Source organism: Conger conger, chromosome 6 (assembly GCF_963514075.1).
Source record: "Conger conger chromosome 6, fConCon1.1, whole genome shotgun sequence".
Taxonomy (NCBI): Eukaryota; Metazoa; Chordata; class Actinopteri; order Anguilliformes; family Congridae; genus Conger; species Conger conger.
Window position 1 is genome coordinate 6029892 of NC_083765.1, and position 22442 is coordinate 6052333.

The following is a 22442-nucleotide window of genomic DNA, read 5'->3' on the forward strand; positions in this document are numbered from 1 at the left end:
CACTCTCACACTCACACACATTCTCACACACTCACACACTCTCACTCACACACTCACACACATTCACATTCTCACACACTCACACACTCACACACTCACACACTCACACACTCACTAACTCACTGACTCACTCACAGACTTGTACTCACACTCTCACACACTTTGTTTGTTGAATCCTCTTCAGGGGATAGGCCTTCATGTTATGTTATTACCTGATAAAATCATGAGTTTCTGATGCTTTCCGGTCATACTGTTACTCACCACGCTGATCTGGCCCCTCCTCCTGCAGCTCTGCTGTTCCTGGCGCTCACGGTGTGGAGCTGCAGGAGGCGGCCGGTGAAACAGGCGGGGCTCCTGGCGGGGGACTCGGGCGAGGACGTCCGCGACAACGTGGTGAACTACGACGAGCAAGGGGGCGGGGAGGAGGACGAGGTCTGACCCGACTGCACCCCTGTAACTCCACCTCCTGTTCCCCTGTAACTCCACCTCCTGTTCCCCTGTAACTGCACCTCCTGTTCCCCTGTAACCCCACCTTCTGTTCCCCTGTAACTGCACCTCCTGTTCCCCTGTAACTGCACCTCCTGTTCCCCTGTAACTGCACCTGACTCCACCTACTGTTCCCCTGTAACCCCACCTCCTGTTCCCTGTAACCCCACCTTCTGTTCCCCTGTAACTGCACCTCCTGTTCCCCTGTAACTGCACCTCCTGTTCCCCTGTAACTGCACCTGACTCCACCTACTGTTCCCCTGTAACCCCACCTCCTGTTCCCTGTAACCCCACCTCCTGTTCCCCTGTAACTGCACCTCCTGTTCCCCAGTAACCCCACCTCCTGTTCCCCTGTAACTGCACCTCCAGTTCCCCTGTAACCCCACCTCCTGTTCCCCTGTAACCCCACCTCCTGTTCCCCTGTAACTGCACCTCCTGTTCCCCTGTAACTGCACCTCCTGTTCCCCTGTAACTGCACCTCCTGTTCCCCAGTAACCCCACCTCCTGTTCCCCTGTAACTGCACCTCCTGTTCCCCTGTAACCCTACCTCCTGTTCCCCAGTAACCCCACCTCCTGTTCCCCTATAACCCCACCTCCTGTTCCCCTGTAACTGCACCTCCTGTTCCCCTGTAACTGCACCTCCTGTTCCCCTGTAACCCCACCTCCTGTTCCCTGTAACTGCACCTGACTCCACCTCCTGTTCCCCTGTAACCGCACCTGCTGTTCCCCTGTAACCCCACCTCCTGTCCCCTGTAACTGCACCTCCTGTTCCCCTGTAACTGCACCTGACTCTACCTCCTGTTCCCCTGTAACTGCACCTGACTCTACCTCCTGTTCCCCTGTAACTGCACCTGACTCCACCTCCTGTTCCCTGTAACTGCACCTGACTCCACCTCCTGTTCCCTGTAACTGCACCTGACTCTACCTCCTGTTCCCTGTAACCCCGCCATTCTCCCACCGCCCCTGTTCCCCCATAACTGCACCTCCCGTACACTGCGAAAAACATCTGTCACAACAGGGTTTTTACTCACGTAATTACATTTAAAATCATCTTCTTTTTTGCTCTCAAGTAGAAAATAGTAGCTTGGTACTTTTTGCTTGGTCATCGAAATTGTCAAAAAATTTTTTATCTTGAATTACAGTACAGTACAACTGTCTAATCTCATTGACAATAGGTTTGTCTTATTTATCAAAAAAAAAAAGAAGCTAAAATCATTATTTACTTATACTTATTTGAGACCATATCGCTTTCTGTTTCAAATGGTCAAAATACTAAAAATACACAGTGTTGTTTTTACATTGAATAATGTGTTCGCTTTGGAAGTGTTCCACAGTCAACTGGCAAGAGAGTCCCTGATTCCTCTTCACACATTATGGGGTGGCATCTTAATTATTTTCCAGAGCTGGAAATGTTGAGATATAAATGGTATTGGTGAAGAGAGGGACTGCAATGTCATTATTTCCATCTGTGTGTCTGTGACATCATTACACCGTGTGACTTAGACGTTACAAGCTGTCAATCACGCGAGTCCTCACTGGTGTTAATTTCACTGCCATTACATTACATTATTGGCATTTGGCAGACTAGGCTAAGCAGGAGACAATCCTCCCCTGGAGCATTGCAGGGTTAAGGGCCTTGCTCATGGGCCCAACGGCTGTGCGGATCGTATTGTGGCTACACCGGGATTAGAACCACCGACCTTGCGTGTCCCAGTCCTTTACCTTAACCACTACGCTACAGGCCGCCCTACTGCCGATACAGCTGTGTATCTGTGACATCATCACACCGTGTGACTTAGAGGTGGCATACTTGTCCTCTCTCATCTCCAGAGGGGGTACAATCTGGATCAGCTGAGGAACCCCAACGCTCTCTTCCCGCCCCTTGCTCCAGCCCTGGCCCCGCCCACCTTCTCCTCCCCTGGCTCCGCCCCCCACAGGGGCAAGCAGCCACTCAGGAGAGACGCGCCCCAGAGGCTGCCCGCCTCCGCGCGTCCGCGGAAACCGCCAGCGGACCCCAACGACATCAAGGACTTCATCGATGACGTGAGAGCGGGTTTATACTCTCTGACCGATGAGTGAGAGCGGGTTTATACTCTCTGACCGATGAGTCGTCGAGGCGTGAGACGTTTGGTTACAATTGGCCACCAAATTGGAATTTGTTGAAGCCGTTTTGTTGAATGGCTTTTTCATACAGCACACAGGCCCCTTTAAATATATATCCTGAGCGAGTCGGTGTGTGTGTGTGTGTGTGTGTGTTTGTGTGAGTTCCTGCAGTACCTGATTATCTGAGAGCGAGGCGGTGTGTGTGTGTGTGTGTGTGTGTGTTCCTGCAGTACCGGATTATCTGAGGGTGAGTCGGTGTGTGTGTGTGTTCCTGCAGTACCTGATTATCTGAGAGCGTGTGTGTGTGTGTGTGTGTGTGTGTGTGTTTGGGTGTGTGTGTTCCTGCAGTACCTGATTATCTGAGGGTGAGTCGGTGTGTTCCTGCAGTACCTGACTATCTGAGAGCGTGTCGGTGTGTGTGTGTGTGTGTGTGTGTGTTCCTGCAGTACCTGACTATCTGAGAGCGTGTCGGTGTGTGTGTGTGTGTGTGTGTTCCTGCAGTACCTGATTATCTGAGAGCGAGGCAGTGTGTGTGTGTGTGTGTGTGTGTGTGTGTGTTCCTGCAGTACCTGATTATCTGAGGGTGAGTCGGTGTGTGTGTGTTCCTGCAGTACCTGATTATCTGAGAGTGAGTCGGTGTGTGTGTGTGTGTGTGTGTGTGTGTGTGTTCCCGCAGGGCGTGGACGAGGCGGACAGAGACCCTAACGTCCCGCCCTACGACACGGCGCTGATCTATGACCAGGAGGGGGAGGGGTCGGCGGCGGGCAGCCTGAGCTCGGTGGTGTCGTCCGGCTCCGACGGCGACCAGGACTACCAGCACCTCAACGACTGGGGCCCCCGCTTCCACAAGCTCGCAGACATGTACGGCCCTCACTGAGAGCCTCAGGAGCGGTGTTCAGCCCTTTACCCGCCCCTCTGCTGCCAACTACCCCATCACCACCCCCAACTACCCCGCCCCTCTGCTGCCAACTACCCCATCACCACCTCCAACAACTACCCCCATCACCACCCCCAACAACTACCCCCATCTACTACCCCCATCACCACCTCCACCTACCCCACCCCTCTGTCGCTAATTACCCCCATCACCACCCCCAACAACTACCCCCATCACCACCCCCAACTACCCCGCCCCTCTACCTACCCTGTCACCGCCTCACTCCTGCCGCCCGGGTGCAGCTCAGACAGGGGCCCCTCATTGTTGGACTGGAATGGGGCGAACAAAAAATACATATCTGATGAAAGCTTATTAGGGCGGCACGGATGGTGCAGTGGGTAGCACTGCCGCCTCACAGCAAGGAGGTCCTGGGTTCGAATCCCGGTCGGCCGGGGCATCCCTGTGTGGAGTTTGCATGTTCTCCCCGTGTTCGTGTGGGTTTCCTCCGGGTACTCCGGTTTCCTCCCACAGTCCAAAGACATGCAGGTTAGGCTGATTGGAGAGTCTAAATTGCCCGTAGGTATGAGTGTGTGAGTGAATGGTGTGTGTGCCCTGCAATAGACTGGCGACCTGTCCAGGGTGTATTCCTGCCTTTCCCCCAATGTATGCTGGGATAGGCTCCAGCCGCCCTGCAACCCTGATCAGGATAAGCAGGTTCAGATAATGGATGGATGAAAGCTTATTAGTATAGCGCATTTCAGAAACGCGCTTTGCAGAAAACCCCTGGCCTAATCCTCCACAAGAGCAAGCCTAGGGCATCGGTGACAAGGGACAACTCCCTGATGAAAGAGGAAGTCTTGGAGGAACTAGACTCAGCACTCCTACAGAGTACGATTCAGACTCTTCTCACGCCAACGGTGACATCTTCAGTTGAGTAACTTGGGTCTTTTACTCTGACTGCCACTCAAAAGGTGTCAACCTTGACCTTTGACCTGTACACCTGTACAGTATGCCTGTACGTGCACACTGCCCGCTGGTCACGGTGGGGATGTGGGACCGTATCGAGTTACCCAACCTTAAACATCCATTTTCATCAATTTTTCCAAAACATTTGGAAACCATACATTGTTTCCTGTACAGACTTATTGGCAGTATTAATTTGACTCTGCGGTTTGAAGTTCTCAAGTGTAGGATGTAAGGACCAATCTGACCAATCACCCGTCTCCTGGTCAGGGAGGGGCAGAGCATGTAGATAGATGAAGCCTGATTGGAGAAGAGACAGAAGCAGAATTTTATCAGCAAATTAATATTACTTTACATCTGCTTAGCCCTTTTTTGCTTCTTCTTTGATTTTGCTTAGCACACACTATACTCACTATACTACGAGGATGAGCTTACAAGTGAAATACTACCAGGTGAGACTTTGAAGGACTGGAAGCCAGCTTTTGCAAGGTAGTTTGCAGCAGTAGGGTTACTAGGATTGCTCAAGACTTTCAAGGATTCAAATGAGTTTTGTGGCTTTGTCGTTTAGACTATGACTTCTGCGCCAATACAAAAGAACCAAAATATCATGAGCACCAGATATACTCAAGGACTTGTATACAGTGTAAAAACAGTTTCATAAAAAATATTTTCTGTAGATGAAGGATAAATTTGTAGAGTGCAGGTATCTTGTAAAAAGAAATTAAAATGTAATTAGGTCTGATTATACTACACTGAAATAGAATGTAAGCTTTTGGGTTCAGTCACAGGAATTTGATAATTGTATTCAGAAATGTGTATATCATTGTAATACTGTTGTTTTTATATTTATTTATACATTTGCGGTTAACAACAAATAATTGTATCTTACAATAATACACCAATATCGTTGGCAAGTGGTACATTTTGAATTAATTTAAGATTTTTCTTTTGTCACATGAAAGGGTTTAAAAAAATATTTAGCCTATGAGCAATAAGTACAGCATATGAAAGTAATTTTTGACTTAACACCTCACACTTATCTTGCCTTATGGAATTAATAAATCATTGAATATTTGGCGTTTGCCGAGTGTTTCTCTTCCTTCCATAAATCAAACTCAACGTCCCGTTCGAATAAAAACCGACAAGCTCTCTCGCAGTTCCACTCTTCACACGGGTGAACACCACCAGACTTTATTCCGGAGAGTTTATCCCCATCACTGGAGCAACAAGTATTCCACACAAAAAAAAAAAAAAAAACGTATCTTAATATTTAAATATTATGCTGATGCTGCCAGTATTTCAGCTAAAAACATTTGCGTTGAAGTGCAGACAGGGGTTAGGCTCTTGCAGTCAGAGGCTGCAGGGGGGGGAGGACTTGGTGTGGATCAGCGTGTCTCCGCCGCTCGTAGCCTCCTACCGCTCCGGCGATGTTGAGCAGCAGAGCAGAGTGAGGATCCTACACGCAGCCTCTCCACAGGCCCCTGTGAGGGTTGCCAGATGTGAGATTTTTCCGAGGTCCCAGCAGAAGCGTGTGGTAAATGAGGGGACAGATGGATGGGAGACGGGGGATTTCAAAAGGGACATCGCAGGAACATGTTAAAAAAATGTGTATGGGAGTGGATTTAAGCTGGAGAGGCGGGGCGGGTGGGGGGGGGGTTTAGAAGCATCTTTGGAGGAGGAAAAAATCGCAAGTGTCTGGCAACCCGCACACCCGTTCATGGGGCGGGGTCTTCTCTGGGTTACGAGGGCCGCACATTGAGCTCCTCCTCGTCCTTCGGGGGGGCCTGGCGGGGCTGGGGGGGCTCGTCCTCGCCCGTGTCCTGCTTGTCCCGCTCCGCCTCCATCCAGGTCTGCGGGGCGATGGTCCTCTTGGGCCCGTGGGGCGGGGCGCCCAGCAGCACCTCCATGTCCTCGTAGTTCACCACCTCCCGCTCCAGCAGGGCGCCGGCCAACTGAACACACACACAGGGTGAACACCGTCAGCGCCGGCCAACTGAACACACACACAGGGTGAACACCGTCAGCGCCGGCCAACTGAACACACACACAGGGTGAACACCGTCAGCGCCGGCCAACTGAACACACACACAGGGTGTACACCGTCAGTGCTGGCCAACTGAACACACACACAGGGTGAACACCGTCAGCGCTGGCCAACTGAACACACACACAGGGTGAACACCGTCAGCGCTGGCCAACTGAACACACACACCAGGTGAACACCGTCAGCGCCGGCCAACTGAACACACACACAGGGTGAACACCGTCAGTGCTGGCCAACTGAACACACACACAGGGTGAACACCGTCAGCGCTGGCCAACTGAACACACACACAGGGTGAACACCGTCAGCGCTGGCCAACTGAACACACACACAGGGTGAACACCGTCAGCGCTGGCCAACTGAACACACACACAGGGAGGGCTGGACAACTAAACACACACACAGGGTGAACACCGTCAGTGCCGGCCAACTGAACACACACACAGGGTGAACACCGTCAGCGCTGGCCAACTGAACACACACACAGGGTGAACACCGTCAGCGCTGGCCAACTGAACACACACACAGGGAGGGCTGGACAACTAAACACACACACAGGGTGAACACCGTCAGTGCCGGCCAACTGAACACACACACAGGGTGAACACTGTCAGCGCTGGCCAACTGAACACACACACAGGGTGAACACCGTCAGCGCCGGCCAACTGAACACACACACAGGGTGAACACCGTCAGCGCCGGCCAACTGAACACACACACAGGGAGGGCTGGACAACTAAACACACACACAGGGTGAACACCGTCAGGGCGCCGGCCAACTGAACACACACACAGGGTGAACACCGTCAGTGCTGGCCAACTGAACACACACACAGGGTGAACACCGTCAGCGCTGGCCAACTGAACACACACACAGGGTGAACACCGTCAGCGCTGGCCAACTGAACACACACACAGGGTGAACACCGTCAGCGCTGGCCAACTGAACACACACACAGGGAGGGCTGGACAACTAAACACACACACAGGGTGAACACCGTCAGTGCCGGCCAACTGAACACACACACAGGGTGAACACCGTCAGCGCTGGCCAACTGAACACACACACAGGGTGAACACCGTCAGCGCTGGCCAACTGAACACACACACAGGGAGGGCTGGACAACTGAACACACACACAGGGTGAACACCGTCAGCGCCGGCCAACTGAACACACACACAGGGTGAACACCGTCAGCGCCGGCCAACTGAACACACACACAGGGAGGGCTGGCCAACTAAACACACACACCGGGTGAAAACAGTCAGGGCTGGCCAACTGAACACACACACAGGGTGAACACCGTCAGCGCTGGCCAACTGAACACACACACAGGGTGAACACCGTCAGCGCCGGCCAACTGAACACACACACACAGGGTGAACACCGTCAGCGCCGGCCAACTGAACACACACACACAGGGTGAACACCGTCAGCGCCGGCCAACTGAACACACACACAGGGTGAACACCGTCAGCGCTGGCCAACTGAACACACACACAGGGTGAACACCGTCAGCGCTGGCCAACTGAACACACACACAGGGTGAACACCGTCAGCGCTGGCCAACTGAACACACACACAGGGTGAACACCGTCAGCGCTGGCCAACTGAACACACACACACACACACACACACACACACACACACACACACACAGAGTGAACACCGTCAGGGCTGGCCAACTGAACACACACACAGGGTGAACACCGTCAGCGCTGGCCAACTGAACACACACACAGGGTGAACACCGTCAGCGCTGGCCAACTGAACACACACACAGGGTGAACACCGTCAGCGCTGGCCAACTGAACACACACACAGGGTGAACACCGTCAGGGCGCCGGCCAACTGAACACACACACAGGGTGAACACCGTCAGCGCTGGCCAACTGAACACACACACAGGGTGAACACCGTCAGGGCGCCGGCCAACTGAACACACACACAGGGTGAACACCGTCAGCGCTGGCCAACTGAACACACACACAGGGTAGAAAGGAGAGCATCAGGACTGGCCAACTGAACACACACACAGGGTGAAAACCTTCAGGCCTGGCTAACTAAACACACACACAGGGAGGGCTGGCCAACTAAACACACACACAGGGTGAAAACAGTCAGTGTTGGCCAACTGAACACACACACAGGGTGCAGACCGTCAGGGCTGGCCAACTAAACACACACACAGGGTGAAAACAGTCAAGTGTTGGCCAACTGAACACACACACAGGGAGGAGACCATCAGGGCTGGCCAACTGAACACACGGTAAATCAGAGTTGGGCTAATGAACATGACAAATGCGCATGTCACAGAACTGGCCAAATTAATACACACACTGGCTATTGCAGAACTGGCCAAATGTGAACAAAGATCAATCACATTGTTGTCTCAACAGACACCTGAGGATAAGCAATGCTGAAACTGGGAAATGCAGCACAGCCAGAGACTATGAGGAGGAGTGCAGCACTAACCACAGCCAGTTTGTCTCTGTTGTCCAGGAGCAGTTTCTCCGTTTGTCTGTATGCACGGGCGATCAGCATCTGTGCCTCCTACGGGAGTGAGAAAAAGGTTATTGTCTTTATACCGTCAGCTAAACGGAGGGCAAATTTGTACATTACTGGCACTCCAGCTCAATTTCTAAGCCATGAATCCCTGTTCTGCACTATAGTGCAAGCAACAATCGTTTAAGAACAGCAATCCTCATCCAATTCCAAATTCAGCCCTGGTTTTCTTTCCGCCCATGTAATTGAGTGAACAGATACTGCTGCTGACTGGTACCTGACTCCCAGGTAAAGGGAGGGTGAGCACACCTGACTCCCAGGTAAAGGGAGGGTGAGCACACCTGACTCCCAGGTAAAGGGAGGGTGCACACACCTGACTCCCAGGTAAAGGGAGGGTGAACACACCTGACTCCCAGGTAAAGGGAGGGTGAGCACACCTGACTCCCAGGTAAAGGGAGGGTGATCACACCTGACTCCCAGGTAAAGGGAGGGTGAACACACCTGACTCCCAGGTAAAGGGAGGGTGAACACACCTCACACCTAGGTAAAGGGAGGGTGGGAAAGCAGTGGTTTGGGGCCCTGTAGGACCGTGGTTGGAGGGCACAGGGAGACTCACGTGGTCCATCTGCTGCTGCAGCCCCTGGCTGAAGGGCCGGCGCCCGACAGCGCCCTCTTCCTCCGTCTCGGGGAATGACACCTGGCCCACGCTGTCCGTCATGCCGTACTGCTTCACCATGGAGTACGCCACACGAGTCACCTTGCGCAGGTCATCCTGGGCACCTGCCGGAGGGAGGGAGACGTCACACAGACTGACAGACTCACACTCTCTCTCACACTCTCTCTCACACTCTCTCTCACACTCTCTCTCACACTCTCTCTCACACACTCTCACACACACTCTCACACACTCTCTCACACACACTCTCTCTCACACACACTCTCTCACACACACTCTCGCACTCTCTCTCTCGCACTCTCTCTCTCGCACTCTCTCTCACACATGTATACAACACCCGGCAATAGGAGTGTGTGGGTGGGGTAATTGTGTGGGTGGGGCTTACCCGTGCTGACCTTGTTGAAGGTGTTTACCTGTGGTGACCTTGTTGACGGTGTTTACCTGTGGTGACCTTGTTGAAGGTGTTTACCTGTGGTGACCTTGTTGAAGGTGTTTACCTGTGGTGACCTTGTTGAAGGTGTGTACCTGTGGTGACCTTGTTGAAGGTGTGTACCTGTGGTGACCTTGTTGAAGGTGTTTACCTGTGGTGACCTTGTTGAAGGTGTTTACCTGTGGTGACCTTGTTGAAGGTGTTTACCTGTGGTGACCTTGTTGAAGGTGTGTACCTGTGGTGACCTTGTTGAAGGCGTTTACCTGTGGTGACCTTGTTGAAGGTGTTTACCTGTGGTGACCTTGTTGAAGGTGTGTACCTGTGGTGACCTTGTTGAAGGTGTTTACCTGTGGTGACCTTGTTGAAGGTGTTTACCTGTGGTGACCTTGTTGAAGGTGTTTACCTGTGGTGACCTTGTTGAAGGTGTGTACCTGTGGTGACCTTGTTGAAGGCGTTTACCTGTGGTGACCTTGTTGAAGGTGTTTACCTGTGGTGACCTTGTTGAAGGTGTTTACCTGTGGTGACCTTGTTGAAGGTGATGTTTACCTGTGGTGACCTTGTTGAAGGTGATGTGATGTTTACCTGTGGTGACCTTGTTGAAGGTGATGTTTACCTGTGGTGACCTTGTTGAAGGTGATGTTTACCTGTGGTGACCTTGTTGAAGGTGATGTTTACCTGTGGTGACCTTGTTGAAGGTGATGTTTACCTGTGGTGACCTTGTTGAAGGTGTGTACCTGTGGTGACCTTGTTGAAGGTGTTTACCTGTGGTGACCTTGTTGAAGGTGTTTACCTGTGGTGCCCTTGTTGAAGGTGATGTGTACCTGTGGTGACCTTGTTGAAGGTGATGTGTACCTGTGGTGACCTTGTTGAAGGTGTTTCCCTGTGGTGACCTTGCTGAAGGTGTTTACCTGTGGTGACCTTGCTGAAGGTGTTTACCTGTGGTGACCTTGTTGAAGGTGTTTACCTGTGGTGACCTTGTTGAAGGTGATGTGTACCTGTGGTGACCTTGTTGAAGGTGTGTACCTGTGGTGACCTTGCTGAAGGTGTGTACCTGTGGTGACCTTGTTGAAGGTGTGTACCTGTGGTGACCTTGTTGAAGGTGATGTGTACCTGTGGTGACCTTGTTGAAGGTGTTTCCCTGTGGTGACCTTGCTGAAGGTGTTTACCTGTGGTGACCTTGTTGAAGGTGTTTACCTGTGGTGACCTTGTTGAAGGTGTTTACCTGTGGTGACCTTGTTGAAGGTGTGTACCTGTGGTGACCTTGTTGAAGGTGTGTACCTGTGGTGACCTTGTTGAAGGTGTTTACCTGTGGTGACCTTGTTGAAGGTGTGTACCTGTGGTGACCTTGTTGAAGGTGTTTACCTGTGGTGACCTTGTTGAAGGTGTGTACCTGTGGTGACCTTGTTGAAGGTGTGTACCTGTGGTGACCTTGTTGAAGGTGTTTACCTGTGGTGACCTTGTTGAAGGTGTTTACCTGTGGTGACCTTGTTGAAGGTGTGTACCTGTGGTGACCTTGTTGAAGGTGTGTACCTGTGGTGACCTTGTTGAAGGTGTTTACCTGTGGTGACCTTGCTGAAGGTGTTTACCTGTGGTGACCTTGTTGAAGGCGTTTACCTGTGGTGACCTTGTTGAAGGTGTTTACCTGTGGTGACCTTGTTGAAGGTGTTTACCTGTGGTGACCTTGTTGAAGGTGTTTACCTGTGGTGACCTTGTTGAAGGTGATGGCCTCGGAGGCCCGCCCGCCCAGCGCCATGCACATGCGCTCAAACAGCTGCTCCTTGGTGAAGAGGTACTGGTCCCGCGGCAGGATCTGAGCGAACCCCAGCGCCGCGTTCGTACGGGGAGCGATGGACACCTGGAGCACAGCGTCACAGCGCAGGTAAACCCCCCAGCGCCTTAACACCCACCTCTCTACCCCTGATCCAGCGCCTTAACACTGACCACTCTACCCCTGATCCAGCGCCTTAACACTCACCACTCTGCCCTGATCCAGAGCCTTAACACTGACCACTCTACACCTGATCCAGCACCTTAACACTGACCACTCTACCCCTGATCCAGCACCTTAACACTCACCACTCTACCCCTGATCCAGAGCCTTAACACCCACCTCTCTACCCCTGATCCAGAGCCTTAACACCCACCACTCTACCCCTGATCCAGCGCCTTAACACCCACCACTCTACCCCTGATCCAGAGCCTTAACACCCACCACTCTACCCCTGATCCGGCGCCTAAACACTGACCACTCTACCCCTGATCCAGAGCCTTAACACCCACCTCTCTACCCCTGATCCAGAGCCTTAACACCCACCACTCTACCCCTGATCCAGCGTCTTAACACTGACCACTCTACCCCTGATCCAGAGCCTTAACACTCACCACTCTGCCCCTGATCCAGCACCTTAACACCCACCACTCTACCCCTGATCCAGCACCTAAACACTCACCACTCTACCCGATCCAGCACCTTAACACTCACCACTCTACCCCTGATCCAGCGCCTAAACACTCACCACTCTGCCCCTGATCCAGCGCCTTAACACCCACCACTCTACCCCTGATCCAGCGCCTTAACACCCACCACTCTGCCCCTGATCCAGCGCCTTAACACCCACCACTCTACCCCTGATCCAACACCTTAACACCCACCACTCTACCCCTGCAGGGCCCGTGGTGTGAGGAGCAGTGAGCTCACCTTCAAGACGGCCTCCGTGTGCTCCAGGAGCCAGCCCACCAGGGCGTGGCCCGACTCATGGAACGCCACCACCCTCTGCTCCTCTTTGGACAGGATCTTACTCTTCTTCACACTTCCTGTAGAGCGCAGACACACGCACGCGCACACACACACACACACACACACACACACACACAAGCGCACAAGCGCACACACACACACGGATTTAGACAGTGCCCCTCGGCCACACGCGGCAGTGAGGAGGTGTGTTCGGCGGTCAGTACCTGCGATGACCCTCTCCACGGCGTACTCGAAGTTGAAGGTGTCGATGGACTTGTAGCCCTCCCTGGCGGCGTGCAGCGCGGCCTCGTTGCAGATGTTGGCGATGTCCGCCCCTGTGCCACACGGCGCTCAGTACAACCAAAAACATACAGCCCCCACAAGCCTACAGCCCCCACAAGCCTACAGCCCTCACAAAGCCTACAGCCCCCACAAACCTACAGTCCTCACAAGCCTACAGCCCCCACAAGCCTACAGCCCCCACAAGCCTACAGCCCCCACAAGCCTGCAGCCCCCGTTCATTCCCTGCTAACACACACAACTTCCAGCCCCCGTTCATTCCCTGCTAACACACACAACCTCCAGCCCTCGTTCATTCCCTGCACACAAGGTCAGAGCGCATCCTGGGACGGAAAAGCTTGACCCGACAACGTGAGCTTCGCTTTAAGCAGTGCACAGTATTACGTTAGGATTTCCCGGAAACAGGGTGTTCTGTTGGGACAACCCAAGGATACACAATTCACGGTTAGCGAATGCACAGAATAAGAGCCAAACTCTTTCCGTGACTTCGGGACATAGAAACGTAATGGCCGGTGTGAAAGACAGCTCCATTTAGCGCGGATGTGATTTGTCTCCTTCCTGGGTCAGAGGTCAGAGGTCAGGGAGGGTAGCGGACGTTAGCGGTAGCGGACGTTAGCGGTGCTTACCGCTGAACCCAGGGGTGAGCTCGGCGAGGCGCTGGGAGTAGAACACGGCAGGCTGGGTCAGCTTCAGGACCTTCAAGTGCTGCTCAAAGATCTCCTTCCTCTCCTGCAGACGGACAGACAGACAGAGACAGAGTCAGAGACACATTACATTACATTATTGGCATTTGGCAGACGCTCTTATCCAGAGCGACGTACAGTTGATTAGACTAAGCAGGAGACAATCCTCCCCTGGAGCAATGCAGGGTTAAGAGCCTTGCTCAAGGGCCCAATGGCTGTGCGGATCTTATTGTGGCCACACTGGGATTAGAACCACCGACCTTGTGTGTCCCAGTCATAGACCTTAACCACTACGCTACAGGCCGCCCCCAGACACAGATAGAGATGGACAAAAGAGACAGACAGACAGACATACACAGACACAGACAGAGACACAGACACAGAGACAAAAGAGACAGACATAGACACTGGCAGACATTAACAGACAGACACAGACACAGACAGACTCACGGCATTAGCTTCAGGTTAAAAGTAAGATCCGCACCACCCCGGCTGTATGACAGGAAATGAAACGCACACCGTGGGGAGTATCACAGCGGAGGCTGCTGCACGCAGAGAACGGGCGGGCGCTGACCTGCAGGGTGGGGAAATCGATGAATATGTGCCGGTCCAGCCTCCCCGGTCTCATCAGGGCGTTATCCAAAATGTCCGGCCGGTTGGTGGAAGCCAGGACGATCACGTGGTCCGACGTGCCCATCCCTGGAGCCCAGGACAACCAGAGCCAGAGAGACACCGCTCAAACGACACAGTCATACATAATAATCATAACGACCTGCATTTATAGAGCGCTTTTCACACGCCTCAACCACCTTAATGTGGTACAGGGCAGCCATTTTGTGTGTGAATGCTCGTCACACACCAGTTGAGGTGGAGAGGGAGCGAAGAATGAAATCAGGGAGCAGGGTGAGAGAGGCCGGGAGGGAATTTAGCAAGCAAACAACAATCAGATCTTTTTTTAATTCAAAGAAAATATTGTATATGTCGCCCGATTCAGTTGCCAGTAGTAACCTGCTTAATCTGGTCGGCCATGTCGATCGAGGAAACGCCGCCATAACCCCGACCCCCCGGCAGCTGGTGAAGAGAGCGACACGCCTTCTCCAAACCGCGTCGTCTCGAGCCGACAGAGGCACTCGTGTGCAGTGACTGGCTGCCATGCAAGGCACCAAACAGCTCGCCAGGAGCAATTGGGGGTTAGGTGTCTTACCCTGGTCGGTGCCTCGCATGGCAGCCAATCGCCGTTGGTGTGCGAGTGTGTGTTTGAATGGGTGAATGAATGTGAAGCATCAATTGTACAGCGCTTTGGATAAAGGCGCTATACGAATGCCAACCATTTACCATTTATCCAGGGACACTCCCGACAGACCCAGGGCGGGATCGAACTGGCAACCCTTTCCGACTGCCAGACCGCTGCTCTTACCTCCTGAGCCAATGTCGCCCCATGCCTGTGTTATGGGCTCTGGGCCCCATGCCTGTGTTATGGGCTCTGGGCCCCATGCCTGTGTTATGGGGCTCTGGGCACCATGCCTGTGTTATGGGCTCTGGGCACCATGCCTGTGTTATGGGCTCTGGGCACCATGCCTGTGTTATGGGCTCTGGGCACCATGCCTGTGTTATGGGGCTCTGGGCACCATGCCTGTGTTATGGGCTCTGGGCCCCATGCCTGTGTTATGGGCTCTTTAATGAGGGCGGGTCGAGACCTGGGTTTAACGTCTCACCCGAAAGGCAGGTGTGAACCGCAGGAGGACGAAACAAAATGGCGGCGCGGCTCACCGTCCATCTCCACCAGCAGCTGGTTGAGCGTCTGCTCCTCCTCGGAGTTGGAGAAGTTGGCCATGTTGGTGGAGCGCTTCCTCCCCACGGCGTCGATCTCGTCGATGTAGACGATGCAGGGGGCTCGAGTCCTCGCCTCCCGAAACAGACTCCTGACCCGGGCGGCCCCCAGCCCTGCAGGGACAAACCCCACGTTCACCCAGCCCTGCAGAGACAAACCCCACGTTCACCCAGCCCTGCAGAGACAAACCCCACGTTCACCCAGCCCTGCAGAGACAAACCCCACGTTCACCCAGCCCTGCAGGGACAAACCCCACGTTCACCCAGCCCTGCAGGGACAAACCCCACGTTCACCCAGCCCTGCAGGGACAAACCCCACGTTCACCCAGCCCTGCAGAGACAAACCCCACGTTCACCCAGCCCTGCAGGGACAAACCCCACGTTCACCCAGCCCTGCAGGGACAAACCCCACATTCACCCAGCCCTGCGCACAGACAAGCCCTACGTTCACCTAGCCCTGTGCACGAAGACAAACCCCACATTCACCCAACAGTAGCCAACAGCAGCCAACAACCAACAGCACCAAATAGCACCCAATACCCAACAGCACCAAACAACAACCAACAGCACCCCACAACAACAACTCCCTACAATGTCTTAAAGGTCCAATAGCTAAGATTTTTGTGTTGAAACATTGTTACAAGAACATTGAAAATCCATTCCGATCATTGAAAAGGGCTCATTGACATGTTGACTCACCCTCCACCTGTGTTTATAGTCCTTAAATTCGGGTCTCAATACACACAGTCGACACTCATTGTACAGCTGGGACAGCTGTGCAATAATTCAAACTCATTGGTTGAAAATCAGTTCCATTACATTACGTTACATTACATTATTGGCATTTGGCAGACGCTCTTATCCAGAGCGAGGTACAGTTGATTAGACTAAGCAGGAGACAATCCTCCCCTGGGGCAATGCAGGGTTAAGGGCCTTGCTCAAGGGCCCAATGGCTGTGCGGATCTTATTGTGGCTACACTGGGATTAGAACCACCGACCTTGTGTGTCCCAGTCATTTACCTTCACCACTACGCTACAGGCCGTCCCCAGGTTCCAATTTCTCTTCTTACTTCAGTCCAAGTTCCAGATTTTTGAGGGTTCCGGGTTTTACTCCGGCGCAGTAATCCAGCTAACTCACTAATCCCTGCTTCATGAAAGCCAAATTGTTTTTGATATTCCCTTCTTCAGATTTCCCACGGATAGTCGTGCCACACGGTATACACCGTCAGCAAAAGCAGCCTTTACCAACCTGGCAACCTTCACCCCGATTGTGTGACAAGCAGCTTTCTTAAACAGAGTGCGGCTCATTCCGAGAGAAGGGAAAGGCCCATGGACTCACCCCCGATGAACTCCACGAACTCGGACCCTGCGATGGCCAGGAAGGGGACCTGGGCCTCGGTGGCCACGGCCTTGGCCAGCAGGGTCTTCCCACAGCCTGGGGGCCCCAGGAGCAGGGAGCCCTTGGGCACCTTGGCCCCCAGCTGGAGGTACCTGTCTGGGTTCTGCCAACAGAGAACGGGGAGAGGGGTCACGTCACTGACCATTGACACTCTGACCTTCATTCGCCATGTTTTCATAACATCAGATTACATGTTATTTTAGCGGAGTCTTTTATCAAAAGCCCCCCCCCCCGGTGCAAAGTGGGGTCAATGGCTCAACATGGCCTTATCTTTGCTACACCAGGGGATTAAACGACCAGCCTTCTGGGTCCCAGGCATGTACCTTTGCCACTGGTCTACAGGCGGCCCCTCGCAGGGCCAGGATCCGGGGCCCGTCTCCGGGGTCCCCCACTGCTCACCTTTAGGTAGTCCACAAACTCCTTCACCTCCATCTTGGCCTCGTGCATTCCGGCTACGTCCTTGAAGCGGACGCCCTTGCCGGACTTGCCGTCCACGACGGTGAAGCGGGCGTTCTTCAGCTGGTTCTGCAGAGAGACAGTACGATCATTAAAGGTACAATAAGTCAGATTTCTGTGTTAGAAAATCCCTTCCCAGCATTGAAAAAAGGCTCAGACATGTTGACTCATGAGATCTGTGTTTATTCGTTGTAAAGCAAATTCAAACTACCCGCAAACTGAACGTAGCTTTCCACTATGCTGTATCTACAAGTAATCAAAGTAATACATTATTGGACAACTGTAAATATTGGACAAATGTAAATATTTAATTTGGCAATTAGGCTGACTAACCATTATCGGACTTACAATGTTGACATTTAACTATTGAAATGGCCCAAAATAAAGTTTGAAAATGCAATAAAATTTCTCAGTAATTAAGTAAAAAAAAATAGGGAGGGATAAAGTTTGGGGGCGTGTATTGTTGCAACTCCTCTCTTGACCGTTGGAAGTCTGAAATTACCTATTGTACCTTTAAAGTCTCCAAACATTTACAGGGACGTTAACATTGTAAGAAGCTTCAGAGCATCAGAGAGAAAACTCACATACCACTGAAAATTCTGGACAATATAGTATAAGTGCCCACGTGCATGTTGCGTAACAAAACATTTTTTGGCTGCAATCGTTCGGTCAAAACAACAAAAGGGGAGGATGAGTGACATCTAGGGTGTGTCCCAATACTCCTCCTTACACCTTCACTCATCCAATTTTCTCCTCCAATTTGGAAGTATGGGGGGGGGGGGGGACGAGTGGAGGACAGGAGGAGGACACACCCCTTAAATAAGGTTTTGTTTTTGGAGCTGAGAAGCTCTCCAGGCACAGGAGACTGTCGCTGGGATGAGTAACCCCAGGGCTGTACTTACCAACGCATTGAATCCGCCCTCCCGACCCCCGATGCCAGCGAGGAAATGCATGCCCATACCGATGAGGAACATTAAGAAGAACACCAGGACCACAACGTAGAACACACTGCAACAGCAATGGACAGGCATCACATCATCACCACATCACATTATCACAACATAACATTCTCACAACATCACATTATCACAATATCACATTCTCACAACATCACATTATCACAACATCACATCATCACCACATCACATCATCACCACATCACATCATCACCACATCATCACAATATCACAACAACACAACATCACAACACAACATCACATTATCACAACATCACATTCTCACAACATCACATTATCACAACATCACATTATGACAACATCACATTCTCACAACATCACATTATCACAACATCACATTATGACAACATCACATTCTCACAACATCACATTATGACAACATCACATTCTCACAACATCACATTATCACAACATCACATTATCACAATATCACATTCTCACAACATCACATTATCACCACATCACATCATCACCACATCATCACAATATCACAACAACACAACATCACAACACAACATCACAATATCATATCATCACATCACATCATAACATCACAACATCACCACATCACATCACAACACAACATCACATTCTCACAACATCACATTATCACATCACATTCTCACAACATCACATTCTCACAACATCACATTATCACATCACATTCTCACAACATCACATTCTCACAACATCACAACACAACATCACCACATCACATCATCACCACATCACAACATCACATCACACCACATCACAATATCATATCATCACATCACATCATAACATCACAACATCACCACATCACATCACAACACATCATCACAATATCACAACAACACATCACACCACATCACAACGCAACATCACAATATCATATCATCACATCACATCATAACATCACAACATCACCACAGCACCATATCACAATATCACATCATCACAACCTCACATCACCACATCACATCACAACATCACAAAACATCCCAAAACAGCACACAAAGTAGCGCTGCTGTACTCTCATATATGGTCTGACTCAGAGGAGAATTTCACAAAGCAGGATTACCAAGTAAGATGGATTCCTGCGGTGCATAAAACCCGGAATGGCTCATTTTCAGTCCACGTTCTACATTTTGGAGTGTTCCAGGACTCAGTAGGTAAGAGCAGGCGGAGGGTTGCCGGTTCGATCCTGCCCTAGGTGCGTCGCAGTGTCGCTGAGCAAGACATCTAACCCCAAAATGCTCTTGACGAGCTGGTTGGTACCTTGCATGGCAGCCAATCGCCGTTGGTGTGTGTGTGTGTGTGTGTGAATGGGTCAATGAGAAGCTCATTGACTCTAAAGCGCTTTGGATGAAGGCGCTATATAAATGCAGACATTTACCATTTACTCGTAGTACAGTTAATTCAGTAATCCTGCTGGCTGATACAGAGCCCTGGGTGTCTGTGGGTCTCCACTGACTCACCTCTGAAGGAAACTTTGGCGCATGTAAGACACGGGGACCCTGTCCTTGGGGTCGATGTTGAGCTCATCCTCTGCGGCTCGGAGCTTCTCCTCAAACTTGTCGGGGTTGGCCACCTGCAGGTGGTAACTCAGAGCCACCCTCTGCGGACATCAGAGTACCACGCTTTAGATCAGCGTCACGACAACACCGTCACCTGACCCCACCGTCACACCCCACTGCAGTCACCTGACCCCACCGTCACACCCCACTGCAGTCACCTGACCCCACCGTCACACCCCACTGCAGTCACCTGACCCCAACCGTCACATTGGTTTCGCGCAATTTCCCAGGACGACACACAGTGAATCAGTGACGTCAAATAAAAACCTCATTCACTCAGCTGGTGGAGGCAACATGCAGAAGAGCCTAAACGTTCGGTACGAAATCTATGAACGCGTTCGATACGGAAAAGCAACGACAAACGAGCAGGCGACCGGTGCGACGTACCGGCCTGCCGAAAATGACCGCGCCCGGGTGCAGGTGGATTTGCACGGAGTCGCTCTCCGGGATGATCATCACGCCCGCCACCTCGCCCTTGGCCAGCATTTCGTTGACGAAGTCGTTCCAGGTGATGCTGCCGCCGCTGTTGTGGAAGCCGGCGAGGATGGTGGCCAGGATGGCGAAAATGACGGCGATGCGAAGGCGCATACTGCTAAGATCCTGCCGCTCCCGCCCCTTCTTCTCCTCTGGGGGCGCAGAGAGAGGTGAGAGGTGAGAGGTCAGAGGTCAGAGGTCAGCCCCACATTGCATTGCATTGCATTGCATTACATTACATTAATGGCATTTGGCAGAAGCTCTTATCCAGAGCGACGTACAGTTGATTAGACTAAGCAGGAGACAATCCTCCCCTGGAGCAATGCAGGGTTAAGAGTGTTGCTCAAGGGCCCAATGGCTGTGCGGATCTTGCTGTGTATATTCGCCACGCAACTAAACACACTACTGAATTGCGTTCTGCATCACACAATTCCCTGACCTGACCTGGCCTGTCTTGTCCTATCCTGTCCACCATCACGTTCACCAAAACCATTCCCTCAGAGGACAAGAAATTTGCAGCTGGCGCGGAACAGACCACTGTCTTAACTGGCCGACAAGAAAGGGTGTCAACCTTGCTGACTTTAAACCTCCATCCTCAGTAAACATTAAGTATTACCCCCAGTGACCTCATTAGTGTCCTGGCCATAGTCGGCTCTGGCAAGGTCAAGATAGCATTGTGAGTTTTGCATGTACATTGTTCCATATCTCCTACATGTGTCCCAAAAATAAATTAAGCTAATATATACTTCTTTTTCCTTTCAGTTTACCTTCGTCTTCCTCTGGAGATTTTCCTGTGGATTCATCCATCTTGTTTTGGTCTTGCCTGGACTGGGAAGTGCTGAAGTAATCAATGGAACCTAGAATAACAATGATTAAATCATGGGGAAACATGCCTTCCCTGTGCAAAAAAGTAGCCCCAAATTTATAATTGCCAATTATATTATAATATAAGCTCATACATACAGACTGCATGCTTACCCAAAATATTCCATATTCCACCTGGGTTTTTGACAAGATGGTTCTTAAATAATGTTTTGCTGATCCCAAGTAACATTGGGCTGGGTGGTCGGAGCAAGACTTGCTGCAAGTAGTAGTAGTAATCAAAGGAAAGGCAAAAGCACAGTTAGGAGAGACATAAGAAACGCCATTGTGGGCCTGATTTTAGCTGTGAGCTAACGTTACTTGCTCTACTTCTGCTTGTAACACTCAACAGCAGTTGGTCATTTTCATGACATCCTATACTAGAGAACTACCCTGTACTGACATCGGTAGCTGGTTAAAGCGAATGGTATAGGAAGTTATAAGCAGCAAATTGCTAGCTAATGGAAACATACCTGTATAATTCCAGTATTTAGACCACGAAGTAGTTGCTTTGAGTAGGATTGTGGAGAACATGCATATCTGGAAAGTTCACAGTTGGAATCTAAAGCTGTGCACTGCGCCGTTTTTTTCCTGGTAGTGTTAAAGACACTGGCATGTCGCAAGTGCGCTTGGCTGTTTTGTACAGTAGTCCAAATTGACCGACTCCTGAGATTCCAGCAAGATTTTCTGTTCAGCAACAAAAGTAATGCAGCCATTTTCAAATAGACTATAACTAATTAATGTACTTTCAAGTAGCAAGCTGGCTAACTAACATAATATTCGGGTAATACCTTGGAATGACCCGACACCGAATATGTTAAACATTTTGCTTTCTTAGATCACGTAAATTAAATTAACGTTAATCTGGAGACATATTTATCTAGCTAGCTACTGGAAAGCGTACTTGTTTATTCGCCCTCAAACTGATCCCTCCCACTACGCGAACTTTCACCTCTGGCTAAACACTCACATGATTGAAGCAAATATGAATAAATCTAAACATGGTTAACTTGAATGGATAAATAGTTTCATAGAGAGCCATTGATTTAAAAAATGTTAATACTATCGTAGCCTCTTAAAT

The 22442-nt window shown here is 51.2% G+C and overlaps 2 protein-coding genes across 2 annotated transcripts in view; one reads left to right on the forward strand and one right to left on the reverse strand.

The window, feature by feature from the left end:
* cdh15 (cadherin 15, type 1, M-cadherin (myotubule)) overlaps window positions 1-5497 on the forward strand; it is a 25575-nt gene extending 20078 nt beyond the window's left edge. Inside the window, exons 12-14 of the mRNA XM_061245065.1 lie at window positions 290-432; window positions 2317-2529; window positions 3266-5497. Coding sequence (XP_061101049.1) covers window positions 290-432; window positions 2317-2529; window positions 3266-3466 — 557 coding nt within the window. The 3' untranslated portion in view covers window positions 3467-5497. The remainder of the gene's footprint in view (window positions 1-289; window positions 433-2316; window positions 2530-3265) is intronic.
* On the reverse strand, window positions 5229-22305 carry spg7 (SPG7 matrix AAA peptidase subunit, paraplegin). The gene is made up of 17 exons (XM_061245064.1): window positions 21835-22305; window positions 21479-21581; window positions 21268-21357; window positions 20414-20652; window positions 19928-20067; window positions 18393-18498; window positions 17434-17559; window positions 16975-17137; window positions 15576-15749; window positions 14380-14504; window positions 13749-13851; window positions 13047-13157; window positions 12784-12899; window positions 11784-11940; window positions 9596-9759; window positions 8950-9027; window positions 5229-6381 (listed from the first exon to the last, which is right to left on the reverse strand). Exons 1-17 carry the CDS (start codon window positions 22075-22077, stop codon window positions 6169-6171), a joined length of 2451 nt encoding a protein of 816 aa, XP_061101048.1. The 5' UTR covers window positions 22078-22305; the 3' UTR covers window positions 5229-6168.
* Between the last annotated feature and the right edge of the window lie 137 nt (window positions 22306-22442).